The sequence below is a fragment of the Phycodurus eques genome, chromosome 1 (assembly GCF_024500275.1).
Source record: "Phycodurus eques isolate BA_2022a chromosome 1, UOR_Pequ_1.1, whole genome shotgun sequence".
Lineage (NCBI taxonomy): Eukaryota > Metazoa > Chordata > Actinopteri > Syngnathiformes > Syngnathidae > Phycodurus > Phycodurus eques.
The window spans coordinates 49,535,546-49,551,253 of NC_084525.1; the positions used below are offsets into that span (position 1 = coordinate 49,535,546).

A 15,708-nucleotide genomic window follows, 5' to 3' on the forward strand; every position below is an offset into this window, starting at 1 on the left:
TCAACACGTTTGTACTTGGTATAACGTGGCGGATGGATCATTTGACGGATTGTGCTCTTGGTTTCAGCGAGTAGCTGCATCTAACCGTTATTGTAAAATGTCTTATTTTTGAGCTGAGCCTTAAACTGAATCTTTTTTTTTTTTTTTAGATTTAAAAAAAAAAAAAAAACATAAATCAGTCATGATTTCAGTTTTTGGCATTTGATTGAAAATGGAAAGAACAAATTGCACCATTTACGCAAAAATATCTCCTTCGCTCACCCGCTCCTCTCGTGCGCGTTGCCCACGACGTGTGCCTCGAGGTGCATGCTGACAGCCCAGCAGGTGCGTGCAGGTGTTCCCCCGATCACTCACCATCACGCAAACCCATCCCCCCTCTCCCACTAGCGCACACAACGCCATTGAGAACCTGTCGCCTCCGTCCTTGATCGACTCATTTGGAGCCAATAGAGTCAATACAATGCTTGGTGAAACGTTCATTAATATTGGAGCATGTTGAAATAAACAGGATGACAGGAAGGAGGTGTTTTTTTTTTGTTTTTTTTTTCTTCCCCGTACAGCAAAGCTTTTATTTACTTACATGTGGCAAGGGGGTGCACAAATGTGACTGACAAAATTAAAAAATGTGATGTCAAAATATTAAAAAGTTACACAGCAGTAAGACACCAGAGAAATATTGGGGGGAAACAAACTAGGTCCTTTGGTCAAGCTATAGTGGTCAGGTCATTTGGCGCAGAGGAGGTGGGCGAGTGGAGGTCACCCGTCACCCACCTGCACAGGCAGCTGTCTCAACACACACACACACACACACACACACACACATCTTGCCTGCATAACAAGGAATGGCATCCACACGTATGCACGAAAACACACTCAAGCAGCTGCAGCGTAGCCAGAGTCCCGGACCGGCCGGCACCGATGGGAGTTTCCTGGGGTTCAACCGCACGTTCAGCTCCTCTCGTGTCATACATGCACTCACTGTTGACGATTTTGAATCTCAGCTCTGAAATTGGGAAAAAAAAAAAAAAAAAAGAATGGAGCCAACGGGGAGGCTCCTGGGAATGGGGGCGAGGGGGGTCGGTCTACGAGGCGACGTCGCCGCATCCGGCGGCGTTGTGTTTGTGCAGCAGAGACATGCGGCTGAAGGTCCGCGAGCAGGAGCCGCACTGGTACTTCTTGACTTCCGAGTGCGTCTGCAGGTGCGCCCGGAGGTTGGAGCGGTCGGCGAAGGCCCGGTTACAGTGTTGGCAAGCGAACGGACGTTCACCTGAAGGGGGGCCGGGGGCGAAAGGCTTGAGCTAAGAGGACAACATGTTCTGATGTACAACAAAGAAAAAAAGACCAACCTGTGTGTGTGCGGATGTGTCCCCTGAGCAGCCACGGTCTGGAGAAGGCCTTGCCGCAGGTGGGGCACACGCACGGCAACGTGTGGGAGCGGATGTGCATCTTCAGGGCGCCCAGGCTGGTGTACTCCTTGGGGCAGTGTTTGCAACGGAAGGCCGGCCGGGACGCCGACGCCTCGGCGCAGATTCTGGGCGTCTGGTGGCGGGACAGCGCCGAGACGCTGCCGTAGCTCTTACCGCAGTACACGCAGCCGTAGACGGGTTGGAGGACATCCGGGCTGGGGGGGTCGGAAGAGCGGCCGTTGTCTTCCTCTTCCTCTTCCTCGCCGCCGCTGCTGCTGCTGCTGCTGCTGAGGTCCAGAGGCCCGAGCGGGGATGGAGGGAGGGACGCCGGGGCCTCGGGGGTCAGTGTGCGCGTGGATGGATCCGAGGGGGGGCAGGTGAGGGCTGAGCTCAGGTTCTGCGTGGGAAGGTCAGCGCGTGGGAAGCTTTCCGGGACAAACGCTGCCAACGCGTACAGGAAAGAGATTGTGAAATTCATTTCATTTGAGAGCAAAATAACACACAACCGAGCATGATAACACAGTACAAAGAGCGCCTTGCAAGGAATCTAACAACAAACTCATCTCGTTTGCATTCTTCTGCGACTTTCCCCCCCACCCCACAAGTTCAAACATACCACTTTGGCTCTCCAGGAGGCTATCTCGGTAGCAAGCTTTCTTGCTGGAAAAGTACTTCTTGACAAGGAAGGAGCGAGGCATGTTGTCGTTTTCAATGCAGAAGTAATTCCCACGGAGCGCGCTCAGGTGCCGCAAGCGTCCTCTTCTACTTTGGGAGGCTTGTTGTGGAGTCACACACACACACACACACACACACACACACACACAAAGAAGGAAAAAAAAACAAAAAACAAAAAAGGGGGCCACGCCAACATCCGTGGAAGTTCACAAAGTGTGATCAGGAATCACTGCACGGACGCCTCCTCAAATAGTTGACCAGGGAGGAGAAGCTGCAGCGTGGTGGGTGGGCACGCCCCCCCCCCCTCCCCCCAAAGACACACCCAGTTGTGTCGGGGTAGGCCACCAGCGGCCCCCCCCCCTAGACTGCTGCAAATGGCGAATCGAATTACGCATTTCACGCTCGCACCCTCGGGCTCAACGAATACGGGCAACAATTGAGCATTGAAAGAAAAAAGAAAAAAAAACAAACAAAAACAAAAGTAGTTGCAATGAGTTGCAGCTGGTGGACACGATCCAAGTTCCGTTTAAAGTTAGTTGAAGTTGGAGCGCCCCCTGTCGGCTGCTTTGCTGTAACAACAACAACAACAACAACAACGTGACCGCAACAGGCTGTCGGTGTTTGAGTTGAGTTTTGAGGTTTTTGTTGTTGTTGTTGTTGTTGCTGCTTTTTAAGATGCGCATTTAATGGCGGCTTTTGGAATACATAGCGTGTAATAAACGAGCATTGATTTCTCCCGTAATTTGCAGTCCAAATCCTGAGCCAATCGGAGTCGCTGTAACCTCGCATTTCTGTTAGGGCGCAGCATTGTAAACTTGCAATCGGGTGCTAATGTTGTTGGAATGCCCCAATGGTCGTTGGTCCTGCGTGGCATTGCAAAGGGAGCCCAAAGCTGGTGGTAGGCTGAGCAGTGGGTGAGGGGTTCGGTGGTGGGGGTTAGCACCTGTCCATGGGTCTAAACTTTTCTCGCCTGTTCATATACAGGAAAAAAAAAATGGAAGAATGAGGGCACTTCATCTTGTGTTTAGGAAAAATGCTAAAAGCAATTCCGAATACGACAGGTCAACATTCGCTAAGTACTTAAACATCAATCCATGCATTTTCGCTTATTTTAAGGAGCAAAAAAAAAAAAAAAAAACAGTCTTAACCTCAGTTTACTGGTGACAAAGCACATTGTTAGTGTGATATTTTCAGTAAAAAAATTTTTAAAATAAACTGGGATATCTTGTAACATTCAACTTTTTAAAAAAATAAATAAAGAAATAAAATCTCGTGTGATATCATAAAAATAAGGAATTATATGAATGCTGTAGATCCAGTTCATTTCCACTTTTACATTTAAAAAGATTTCCATTAAACTTTTTTCCCCCCATTTAAAAAAAATGTTCAAATCCGTTATCTTGTAACGTGCAACAAAAAAAAAAAAAATTAGAAAAAATAATGTGATACCTTCTAACAGTCAAATTTATTTCCACTTTTAAATAATAAAAAAAAAAAGTGTCACAAAGAAAAAGTTTCCATTCAACTTTTTTTTTACATTTAAATAAAATGCAAAATAAAAATCAATTGTTTTTTTGTTTTTTGCTGCAGTTTTATTTTCTATTAAAAAAAAAATTGTGCGCTACATTTCAACATTTGTACTTGGTCTCGGAGGCAGGTCGTGTTTAATTGCTGTGCGTCTAAAAAAAAAAAAAAAAAATGTGCAGCAGGTTACTCATGGTCCGCAGACCAAACTTTTAACACCAATGGGCGCTGCTTTTAACACCAAAGCAGCAGTCTTCAGTTGCATTCAAAATGTGTTTTCCTCGCGAATACTGTATGGGATTTTTCTCAATAAGGAGAAAAGTCAAAGACAAAGTGGATCGTTGGCAGGAAGTTGCACCCAATCATTTGAACCGATTTCCCATGCAAAACAACGGATGGCTCTTGAATAATCAAGTGCATCGTTAGCATTCGGCGCATTCAGGTAGATGACCTTTCAGCTGCATTTACATTTGCCAATTTGTCTCTCAGATTGCAGCAACGTGATTGCCCCGTTGAATCTGAAAGAAGACCAAGTGAGCCCGGGAATGTTTTCATCTTCCGGCCTTTTCACGGGGGGTCAGTCTGAAGACTTCTCATTGTTGACTGTGTGTTCAACTGTAGCTCGGTTGGACGCCACCTAGACTGAGCCAGAGCTTGACTACTGTATTATTACGATGCTGATTGCTCGCTGGTTTTGCATATGCATGTCTGAGTGCGGGTCTGCGATTGCGAGGCGTGTAAACCCAGCAGGAGCAAGATAAGGTTATCCCCGAGGAACGCCGTGCACACTCCCACATGCAGAGTGTAACCATCGCTCTCGTCCAGTGATTTCCAACTTTTGTCTAGACACAGGGGTGTCAAACTCATTTTAGTTCACCCCAATTAGATCTCAAGCAGGCCGAACCAGAATATATATATATTTTTTGAGGGGCTTAAAAATCCATAAATAGCAACTATTCCAAATGTTCCCCATTCGTTTTGTGCGAATGATTACAAGTACTTTCGGAAAATATTCACATTTGTTCATTATTATCTTGTTGCAAATCATCAACAGTCTGCAATTTGTTTTGCAATTTGTTTGCAGTCTGCAATTTGTTTTTCACCAAAAATGATCTCAACAGTGTTATGAATCCTGCAATTTGGCAGCGTTTGTCCTTCACAGGTGCGTCAATGCACCCTCAGTCAGTGCACCCTCCAGTCGACAAAATTAGCAACAAATGTTACTTTTATTGAGAAATAGCACTGAATGTGTTCTCCATCCCCTCGGGCCGGATTGGAACCCCTGACGGGACGCGGGCCGTATGTTTGACACCTTAGAGTCCCCCCATACATACAGTATGTGTGAGCGCGTGTGCGTGCGTGCGTTGTCTGAATTAACGTCGATCGGAGATTATATACCATCAACACTATTGAAAGCAACGCAGAATAATGTTGTCTAATCGTATATGCAGTGGTGCCTTCATTGGCCATTGACCATGTAAATGCGGGTCTTTTTGGGGGGAAAAAGGAAAAAAAAGAAAACAATGAAAAAAAAAAAAAAAACTGCTGTTTTTTTTTTTTCGGACCCAAACCTGATGTTGTAATTTTACAAAGGTGGCCTTACAATATGTGTTTTCTCTATAAATAGATTGTGTGACACTAATGCACCCCTTGAAAGGCAAAACGTGGCCTTTATAGTGTCGTGGTACCATATGATACTAGTTCAAGTGCAGTAGAGTGGTTAGATTTGTGCACATTGTACCGCTAAATTCTCGACAGGTGCGACATACGTTGCGCTGTGAATTCAATGAACTCCATTTGGACAAATGTCACAGTCACTAAAGGAGATTCCGCTTTGTATTTCGTCACATAAAACATTTAACCTACCATGCATAGACAACATTCGGCCACAATGACATGTTTCAACAGTCGAGACGAGCGCACGCCGCCTGCTAACTTTTACAGTGCATACAAATAGATGAGCATATTTATCTCCAAATATGTCCGTCAGCAGCAGCTCATTAAACGGCCCTGTGTCATGTTTGCTATTTGCTCGTTCTGCCGCTTCGCCGAGGCCTAAAACAAACAGTCTGCGGGAATATTGATTGTGTTGCGTACGTCGCAGCAATCATCACACTTCAACTTTGTCCCCCAAGGAAAAAAACCTTTTTAGAACACGATGACGGTTATTTCTGTTATGAAGGACTTGCAAATAAAAAGTAATAGTGTCTCGCACCTTAATCTTAACACATTGGTATGTCCTATTATTGTAGTTGGCTTATCTGTACACACCCCTGGAGTCAAACCACAGCACTCCCTGGATGTTAAAGGTCATCTAGTGGTCACTTCGGTCTATCTATCCATAGATCTCCAAACCACCTGCAAACATATCCAGCTTGGAAATTCAGTTATAACAACAATTTCCAGCTTCAAAGTATAGCATGGGCTTGTCTGTGTGCTTGAGTCCCTTGCAGGTCAACCAGATTGGGGTTAGTAGTCATTTGGTGCGAAAACACGAATTTCACAAATTATAAAGATATTTTATTTCATATATTCAATTTCAAAAATTCATTTGAACAGACAAAGGTTGTTCCTATTTTCAATTACCTATTGTCATTATTTCTTTTGCTTCTGACATGCATGCCACGTGTATAAATTGTTCAGTGTTGAAGGTAACGAAATAAACGAACAATCAAAATAAAATAGATACATATGTTTTCATTTGTTTTAGGTTTCTTATTGTTCGTAGACCCCTCCGTATTTTGTTGTCTGCCTAAGTGGCGTCATCTAGTGTTCGGAAAGGGTAGCGCATCCACAGAAACAAATAATAGGTAAACTAACCACAAGAGAGCAGCAGAAGACCGCGTTTTTTTTTTTTTTTTTTTTTTTTTTTTGTTTTTTTGTTTGTTTTTTTTTTGGTCCTTTTTTTAAATTTTCTGATAAGTTTTTTTTTTGGGCAAGCTGTCGAGTTCAGCACTACTGATAATTAGAATCACTTTTGGATCCATATGTACGGAAGCGTATTGCATTCACCTGGATAAAAGTTTTTTCTGAGTAATTTTTTTGAGGGCTTTGTTTTTCTGACCATTTTTTCGGTTTTTCTGACAATTTTTTTTTACACCTGTTTTTCTGACATATGAAACAAATTCAACACCATTTCACAAGTGAGCTCTTTGAAAGTTAAGACATTATGAGATTATTTATAAGCATCATCCAAAAAGTGAAATTGCGTTAGTGTGGACTTGCTTATTTAAAATAATAATAATAATAATAATAATAGCAATGTATTTTTGGGCCAGTGACGATGGATGTTCTTATTTGTAGGGGGGGAAATTGTGAATAATCCAACTCTGAGCAGATGACACATAATAACATCTATCATTTAACCAGAGATATTTTATTAATATGATTTTGCTGAACTACTTTTGTGTTTCAGCTTCAGCTTTTATTGTGGATGGATAACTTTACTGGATGGCCATATTTCCTTTTGTGTTGTATAAGTAGCGTACTGCAACAACTAAATTGTCTTCACAAAATCTCTTTACAAAGATAATGTTTAGTTTTGATTGGCTCTATTAAAGACGCATTCATGTATGAATGTTTAAGATAGGTAATATTAAAATAATAAGAACCACCTGACAACCACAATCATTTTGCATTTTGTAAATTAATAGCCCTCTGATCATGTCAATCAAAACTAGTGATAACTACAAAGTATTAGAAAAGCATTTTCTTTTCTTTTCTTTTCTTTTTTTTAATGAATTAATTATTGATCTTATCAACCCTTTTTACTGGATATTGTTACACTGAGGAAAAGGTGCTTCATTTTCGGTTGCAATTAATAAAATGTGGTTAATTGATGTACCTCTCCCCTCTATTCCTCAAAAGTTAAAAAAAAAACTATATATGTTAGTTTTACATATTTTAATCACGGACTAAAGACTTTTTTTTCAGTGTGGACTTGCTTTACTTGGTGCGAACAGTGAAATAATTTGTAAATGTAAAAAAAACATGGAGAAGCCGGGGATTGAACCCGGGGCCTCATACATGCAAAGCATGCGCTCTACCACTGAGCTACATCCCCTTCAGAACTGTATTTGAGTAGCCGGAACCCATGTTTGGGTTACTGTACTGTATTTATTGCAGACGGACACAGTGTTGGCCCATTGATAAACTTTGCCAAAACGACAAAGGAGCACCTGTAAGTGATTTTTAAGACACTGTCACGTTTAATGTACATAATTAACACATGTTAAGAACGAGTGAGCTGAATGGTAGGTAGTGTTTTTTTTTTGTGGTTTTGTTTAAGTTAGCGTTAATGCTAATCGCGATTGCTAACCATTTAGCATTTTGCTGTCTCAAATTCTGTGCGCTACATTTATAACACTCATTACCAACATATGCAGTTTGAGGATTGAAGTCCTTCCCTCATAAATGAGAATAAAATGCATGTTAGTAATAAAAAAAAAAAATCTTTCTTTTTTAATATTTTAGTAATGGTGGGGGAGATTATAATTCGATTATTTGATCAATGATCAACAGGAGAATCGATTCTAAAAAATAGTCGATCATGACACCCCTAGGAGCTCCTGCACATGTCAAATTTAACACGAGTCAATGGGCAAATATTTCTGCGTCCAAGAGCGAATCTTAGTTCACTAAAACAGACAATAGTGATAAATGAAACAACTTCATCCATTCAATACCTCTATAGACCATTTATGCCGCTCAACCTAAGATCTTTTCTAAATAGTAGCATTATACTATCAGTAGTGACCAGCCGCCACTGGTTTGAATGACAAACAAAAGCAGAATATTTTCCAGATCGAGACCCGATGCGTTCTCATAATCCAAAAGGACCTCATCCTTTGGGAAACTGAAAATAGCTCCCTTGTCAAGTTTTATGGTATCCTCCTGGGGACTATGAATTAGAGGCTGCGTTCCCCCTCTGCACAGCCTGTCCTCACTTTTGCAGTGTTTATCAGCTCCCCCTTGCCAAGGACACCTCCGGACCCTGTCCGCTCTAGCCTTGTAGGGACAGACCGAAGGGATGCATGGGGGCTCTGGGAGAGCTCTGGGAGGGGGTATGAAGACGGAAAGGAGAGAAGGTGGGAAAAGCTGACACGTTCCTTTTGCTTCCCTTCAGTCTGCCAAATGAACTGCGAGGGAATCTCCCAGAATATGAGTAGGGGAGTGTTGTGGAGGGGGGAAGGGTTGTACTTACCTTATGCCAGCTTTGTTGTGTAATGTGTAAAGAGGACAGGAAGCTATCATATGGAGTCTGGCTAAGTGTTATGTGTATTTAGGGGTTATCTTAGGACCACGGAGTGCAGTTGAGGATAACCTTTAAAGAAGAAACTGTATGTAACATGATGCCCAGAGCAGTGCAGTGCAGCGCGTCTGTTGGACATCATGGACATCACTTTAACGCAAAATGCGGGTGAAAAAAAAAAAAAAGAATCAAGCTTCTAAATGTTCCCCTTTTGCGTGTCCTATTTCATTAAGCGTATGCTGAACGTTCACTCATGTAACTGGTACATACTCAGACGATGTGGCCTTCTATACAGTTGATCTAAAAAGTCAACACGCCACTGTTGAAATCTCTTTCTTTTTTTTTTTGTGATATAAAAATATGAGATGAATATAAATCATTTTCCAATCGTTTTCCATCATTAACGTGATCTTTAACATGTATAACTAAAGTTAAACATTTGAATCTTTTTCGACAGGGATAGTAGAAATAAACAACTGAAGTAATGTGGTTGCATAGGTGTGCACACCCACTTAAAACTGGGATGTGGGTGTGGTTCAGATGTTTTAGTAGGCATTTCCTGACATTTATTTTTCTTTCTAGCAGAAGTCTGATAACGCTGACTGACATCTTGAACTGTTCACAATTCCTTCTATCTTCAGGTCCATCTGAAGAACTGTAGCTACGGTGTTCTTTTGTTGACGAGCAGTGTTGTTTCCACACTGTATGTACCTTTTTGTAATTTTGGCAACAAAGTCCAAGCTTGGTTTCACTGGAACTGTAACAAAATCTCTCCAAAACATGTGAGAAATTGTGTTAAGGTCTGATGACCGAGATTGAATTTTTGGCCATCATTCCAAAAGGTATGTTTGTCACAAGCAGAACACTGCTCATCACCAAAAGAACTACAGTGAAACATGGTGGTGTTTTACTTTTTTTAGTTGGAACTGGGACCTTAGTCAAAGTGGAAGGAATTAGGAACAGTTTGAAATAGCAGGCAGTGTTAGCACAAAACCTTCAGACTTCTGATAGCAAGCAACCAAAAAGTGCTAGTAAAAAAAGCTATTAGAACAGCTGAAATATATTTGGGGTATAAAAAGAGGCACTTTAAATGGTGGCAGCAGTTGTGTCCCGACTCCCGTTTAAAAATGAGTTTTAATGTGATTGTTCCATTGGGAACACAGCCACATCCCACTTATAAGAGGGTGTGCACACTTGTGCAACTATAATTTTTTTGTTTGTTTTTTTATTTCTCCTTTGGAGTTGTACAGACTACAGGTCATATTAACGGTTGAAAACGTTTTGAAATGAACCTGCCATTTGAACAGGGGTGTGTAGACTTTTGATATCCACTATATGTTGTGTCAGAATTCAAATCGTTTGCCTCTTGGCATCCAAAATTGTGTCACATGCAGCCCCTCGACACGGGTTCGGGCACTTCAGGGCGCATCTAGCTCACCACACTTGACACACGCTCATCGTACGCCACAACAGAGAGGCCAGGGTGGAAAGGAGAGGCACTAAAAATAAAAGCTGCAGAAGATGGTGGAATCAAAACACACGACAAGGTCACCATGGTCAAAGGGACGTACAGTGCTGTTCCATTCATGGTGCCTTTTGTTACATAACATGGTCAAAGAGGGGCAGTGCTTTTTTTTTTCTTTTTTTTTAATTGGCATGTTTCCAAATAGTCTCTATTAAAAATACACTACCACAAACACTTCTCCTCATCAGACACAACAGCCATAACAATATGTTTAGATGTTTACGCTTCAGGAAGGGCAATTAAAAGAGCAATTAAAAAGTGCCAAACAAGAAAGGACCAAGTGTTAACATGCAACAAGTCTGGAAGTCTGAGTGAACCTTTTATTGGCAACACTTCAACCTTCAAGCACTCACAAGCAGTGCTTTTGTTTTTTAAGCAATTAGCTGTGTCGGCTGGGGCAGGGACAGGCATGCCGGTAGAGTGGCGTGTCACATTTGTGAACATCAAATTGCGTGCGGGGAGCAAGGCCGGCTCTGAACTTTCACCTATTCCTTCAGCCGGCTTGGGGAAACTGTGAGAATCCTGTCAAAGCTCTGGCTTTGTGTTGTGGAGACTTTCAAAAAAGAAGCCGTAAACCAAACTTGTATTTTACACGGATTAAAAGAAGGTTTTGCAATTATTTGTTAGGGTAACTCCACCACAGCTAGGCTTTGTGATGAGTTTGAGAACAAACTCAAAATTAAAATTGAGCGCATGCACAAACTCTTCTTGTAAAACACGTCACTCACGTAATAATCTCTGTGAGGTGAATGCGCGTGTTTGAGTGTCTGCGTGAGTTGCCTAGCACCTGGTAACCGTATACGCCGAAACCTTATCATCTTGCTTTAACGAAGCTCAAACAGTACAGCACCCTTTTGCTACCGTCTCTCAGCAGACAGATAAAAGCATAACAACAACTAGCAGACAAAAAGAATCTTAGTTCAGAGTCGGAATGGAAGTCGGGCGCTTGTAGACACAACCATGCTGGGTGTGGTTCATTTGTTTCCATTTTGAGACTTCCGCTCATGATGCGGCCAGGTGTAATTACTCGCATTCTCACAGATCCTCACACCATGCTTTGCCTATGCGTCAAGTGTTTATATTTGACCATTAAGTCCAATGCAGTCTTGACTTTGCACACACAAAAAATAAAATAAAAAATATTATACAATAGTACAGTGTCAGCTAATTTTTTATTATTATTTTTTTTTATGATTGGTGTTCTGTATCGGCTTCAAAGCTTTAGAAATACAAGTATGATGCATAGATGGCGGGTGTTTGAGTTCATAAGTATAGTCACCACTGCAACACAAACGGTGGGTTTAAACATATATCATCAGATAAGCGTGAGATCTGTTATTTAAATGTTGACTTTTAGTAGCAAGTAAATACTAGGATTTAAAGACCCATTAAACAAATTGTCATGTTTTCTCCCCCCCTAAATACATTAAATATGTTTGAAGATAAGTGCTGAAAACGTGCAAAGACTGAGAAGAATTTAGTACTGAATTGCTGAGATATTACCTTAAACTCTTTTTCACCTTCTCAGTTGACCGGATTTTTTTGGGGCGGGGCTAAAAAAAGGCTAGATGACGCAAGCAGGCCTCTGGCATGAGTCGTCCCACCCCTGACTATATACTGTAAGTACACAGTGCCCTTATTCCAAGCAGTGGCTATTATGTGCTATTGCCAGATTGATAATAACATAGGTCATTTCTACCACTGTTGTTGGCCATCAAGCTATCTCTGCAACGCGAAAAAAATACTGTACATCTTTTCTGAAGTGCTGTGTTATTTGGGCTACATTGTGTCCGCCGTATGCACCCACGCGTGGCACGTAGCGAGGCAGCGACGAACCGGATGGCTTCGCCGCCGCGCGCCAGTCCCCACGGGACCTCACACTTCAGAGCAAACGAGCTCGCCAGTACGGCGTCGGCTCATCCAATGTCACCGCCTCGCCTTTTGATTTTGGAACCTTATTTTTAGGCTTTACACGATCAGGATTTTTGGGGCCGATCACCAATCAGCAAGTTTAAAAAACTGATAACCGATCACAAGATGGAGGAATGTGTATATTTAAATGACCCTTTCATTTACTGTATATACTTGTGTTCTTAATTGCTCCAAAAATTATAGTTACAATAAATAATGTATCTTTGTTCCTCGATTTATGCCAGTGAGGCATAATGACAGACAGAACAAATGAATGGTCTTCAATTAGATGGCAGGAAGTAAATAAAGTAATTAATATATCCACTTTTTTGTGACATTTTTGTTCGTTGGTGTGACGTGACATTTTTCAATTGTAAAATATGTTCCTTGGCTCCATAAATTTTGGAAATCACTGCGCTAGTCAGGTCATGTATTCTAATCAGTCAGGTCAAACCAACATTACAACATGACAGAAATAATGGGTGCTAAGTTACTGTAATTAAATTACTTTATTTTTAATTAAATGACTTCACCCACCCTGAAACCTTAGAGCATGACGGCGGCATGTTTACGTCCAACCGTTCGCACTACCACTCGCTTGCTAGGCTACATAACGTTTTTGTTGCCTGCTTGCGAGCCGTATCGTATTAAAAGTACATGAACATACCTCAAGCAAGCCTTTAACGAACGTCCTCCCCTGTCCTGCGCACCGGTGACCACCAACGCACGTTTTCCCCCCATTTTGTCCTCACAATATAGTCGCCGCGATCCACTCTTGTTGTCGTTGCCACGGTAACGAGTGTATACGGTCGCATTTGAGTTGACAAGCTAAAGCCCAATGATCGTAAAACATGGGATGCGGTGGTATCGGAATACAAGATTTTATTGCAGTAGTCTGACAGGGTGCAATCGTGAAAGAGCAAATTTGTCTTGTCGTCTGATCCGGGGAATTACGTGTTGCCTGTCTCCGACGTGCTGTCTGTTCCACACCGCCGACATGTTTTTTGTTGTTGTTTGTTTTTTAAATAACTTTATTGGCCCTCAGATATTTACAGGACTACGCCAAAAGACACGCGACAAGGCTAAAAATAAACTAGCTTTTGGATTCAAATATACTGTGCACGATGGCAACATGGAGTAAATGTCTTTTGCGGAGCCGATCAATCGGCGAATTCTGACATTGAAGCCGATCAGCATAAAATGCTAATTATCGGCTGATACCGATAAGGCCGATAAAATCGATGTAAAGTCTACTTATTTTATATACTTGCGGATTTTTTTTTTTATTCATTCAAATTTGACAGACTTGTTAACAACACTCTTCTCTGTGGTGTGTCAAATTTACAATACATTTTTGGGGTCAGTTTACTGGTTCTTTCAAGCTATAATACCCAAGTTATGTCGCCCCCTATGTTGGAATTCAGTATTACAACAACAGAACCAACACTTTGACATAGGCAGCCCCTTGTATGTGATGATTCTACAACATTCTGCAACAGTTTTATTCTGTTTTGAAGGCGAGATGGGGATTCTTCGGAATAGGCAATTGTTTTAAATTCCATATTATTGCTGCTTCATTTATTTTACGTCAGGCACCTTGTTGGGCAACTAAGGGGTCCTCGGAAAGAAATATTTTTTTCAGTCTTTATTGAACATATCAGAATCATCTTTATTTGCCAAGTATGTCCAAAAACACACAAGGAATTTGTCTCCGGTAGTTGGAGCCGCTCTCGTACGACAACAGACAGAAAGACATTGACAAAAAGAACAGTCACTGAGCAGCAAAGGGTTGCTAGTTATCTGGTAATGCCGGTACATTTTGATTTTATTTTTTTGACAATTGTGCAAAAAGATGCAGAGTCCTCTAGCACTTAGAGCAGTTCGAATGACTAACATTGCAATAGTCCGGTGCAATGACCATTGTGCAAAGGGCGCTGAGACTTCAAGGAGTGTATGCGGTTTAAAGTGACGAGTAGTGCGATCATCTGGGACAATGTTGGTTGGGCAAATGTTACAGGAATCAGTGTGCAAATGGAGCAGATGCTACTCTGGCATGAGTGGCCAGTATATGCAAATAGTGCAGCATGGCGAGACAACTACAGTGAGTGCACGAGTAATACTTAATTGGCCCGAACTCAAGTCAAAAAATTGCCAGCATGTTGTAATGGAATTGTAGGTTAGGTGTTTAAGAAGTTGATCGCAAGAGGTAAGAAGCTGTTGGAATGTCTGCTAGTTTTAGTTTGCATTGCTCGATTAGCGCCTACCTGAGTAAAGGAGCTGGAAGGGGTGGTGACCAGAATCTGGATGGTCCAAGTGGATTTTGCATGCTCTTGTCTTAGTTCTGGCAGCGTGCAAGTCCTCAAGGGTCGGTAGGGGGGTACCGACAATCCTTTCAGCAGTTCTGATTGTCCGTTGCAGTCGGAGTTTGTCCTTTTTTGTAGCAGCACCGAACCAGACTGTGATGGAAGAACACAGGACTGATTCGATGACCGCTGTGTAGAACTGCCTCAGCAGCTCCGGTGGCAGGCCGTGCTTTCTCAGAAGCCGCAGGAAGTACATCCTCTGCTGGGCCTTTTTGAGGACGGAGTTGATGTTGGTCGCCCACTTCAGGTCCTGAGAGATTGTAATTCCCAGGAACTTGAAGGTCTCGACGGTTGACACAAGGCAGCTGGACAACGTGAGGGCCAGCTGTGGCGAAGGATGCCTCCTGAAGTCCACGATCATCTCCACAGTCTTGAGCGTGTTCAGCTCCAGGTTGTGTCGGCCGCACCGCAGCTACAGCCGCTCCGCTTCCTGTCGATATGCAGACTCGTCACCGTCCTTGATGAGGCCGATGACAGTGGTGTCATCTGCAAACTTCAGGAGTTTGACAGTCGGGTGCGCTGAGGTGCAGTCGTTCGTGTAGAGAGAGAAGAGCAGCGGAGAGAGGACACAACCTTGGGGCGCCCCAGAAATGACATTGAAATGACAAAAATCAAAACCAGACAAAAAGACACCATCGGAAAGACATGTTGAGTTTGTTAGCAGCAATTGTTTTTGTTTGTTTACGCTGTAATTATTGTATGATTATTTTGTGCTCCAAAAATGCAAAATGATGTTTGATAGCTTTTTACAAACGGGAGACAAGGGGAAGCGCTCCACCGACTACTTGGTAAAGTGCGTAATTTCCGTACATCATTTCTGCTACGTCATTTCCGGTGCGCCATCAAGTGGACCAGCGCAGGAATGACTATGGTAGTCACTAAATATAAAAGATCAAATACTGAGCTAGAGGAGCTGATAGGCTTAATCAGCATTGTGTCATCTCCTCTGTAATTGCTTGGGTGAACATTACTTGTTTTTAAACAAAGAAATAGTTACATCTTCTAGCTTTAAACTGGTACATATTTCGCAACACTAGCTGCAGTGTATATAGG

The 15,708-nt window shown here is 42.3% G+C and overlaps 1 protein-coding gene and 1 non-coding gene across 3 annotated transcripts; both read right to left on the bottom strand.

Moving 5' to 3' along the window:
* Positions 1-266: 266 nt before the first annotated feature.
* snai1b (snail family zinc finger 1b) lies at positions 267-6,409 on the bottom strand. Of its 2 annotated transcripts, XM_061670195.1 has the most exons (4): positions 5,877-6,409; positions 2,023-3,051; positions 1,347-1,847; positions 267-1,267 (listed from the first exon to the last, which is right to left on the bottom strand). In XM_061670195.1, exons 2-4 carry the CDS (start codon positions 2,102-2,104, stop codon positions 1,083-1,085), a joined length of 768 nt encoding a protein of 255 aa, XP_061526179.1. In that variant the 5' UTR covers positions 2,105-3,051; positions 5,877-6,409; the 3' UTR covers positions 267-1,082. The 2 variants fall into 2 exon arrangements, with proteins under 2 accessions (XP_061526179.1, XP_061526186.1); XM_061670202.1 differs by lacking the exon at positions 5,877-6,409 and having other exon boundaries at positions 2,023-3,183.
* A 1,187-nt stretch (positions 6,410-7,596) lies between these two features.
* trnaa-ugc (transfer RNA alanine (anticodon UGC)) lies at positions 7,597-7,668 on the bottom strand. Its single transcript has one exon. It is a non-coding gene; the product is annotated as a tRNA-Ala (tRNA).
* Positions 7,669-15,708: the final 8,040 nt, after the last annotated feature.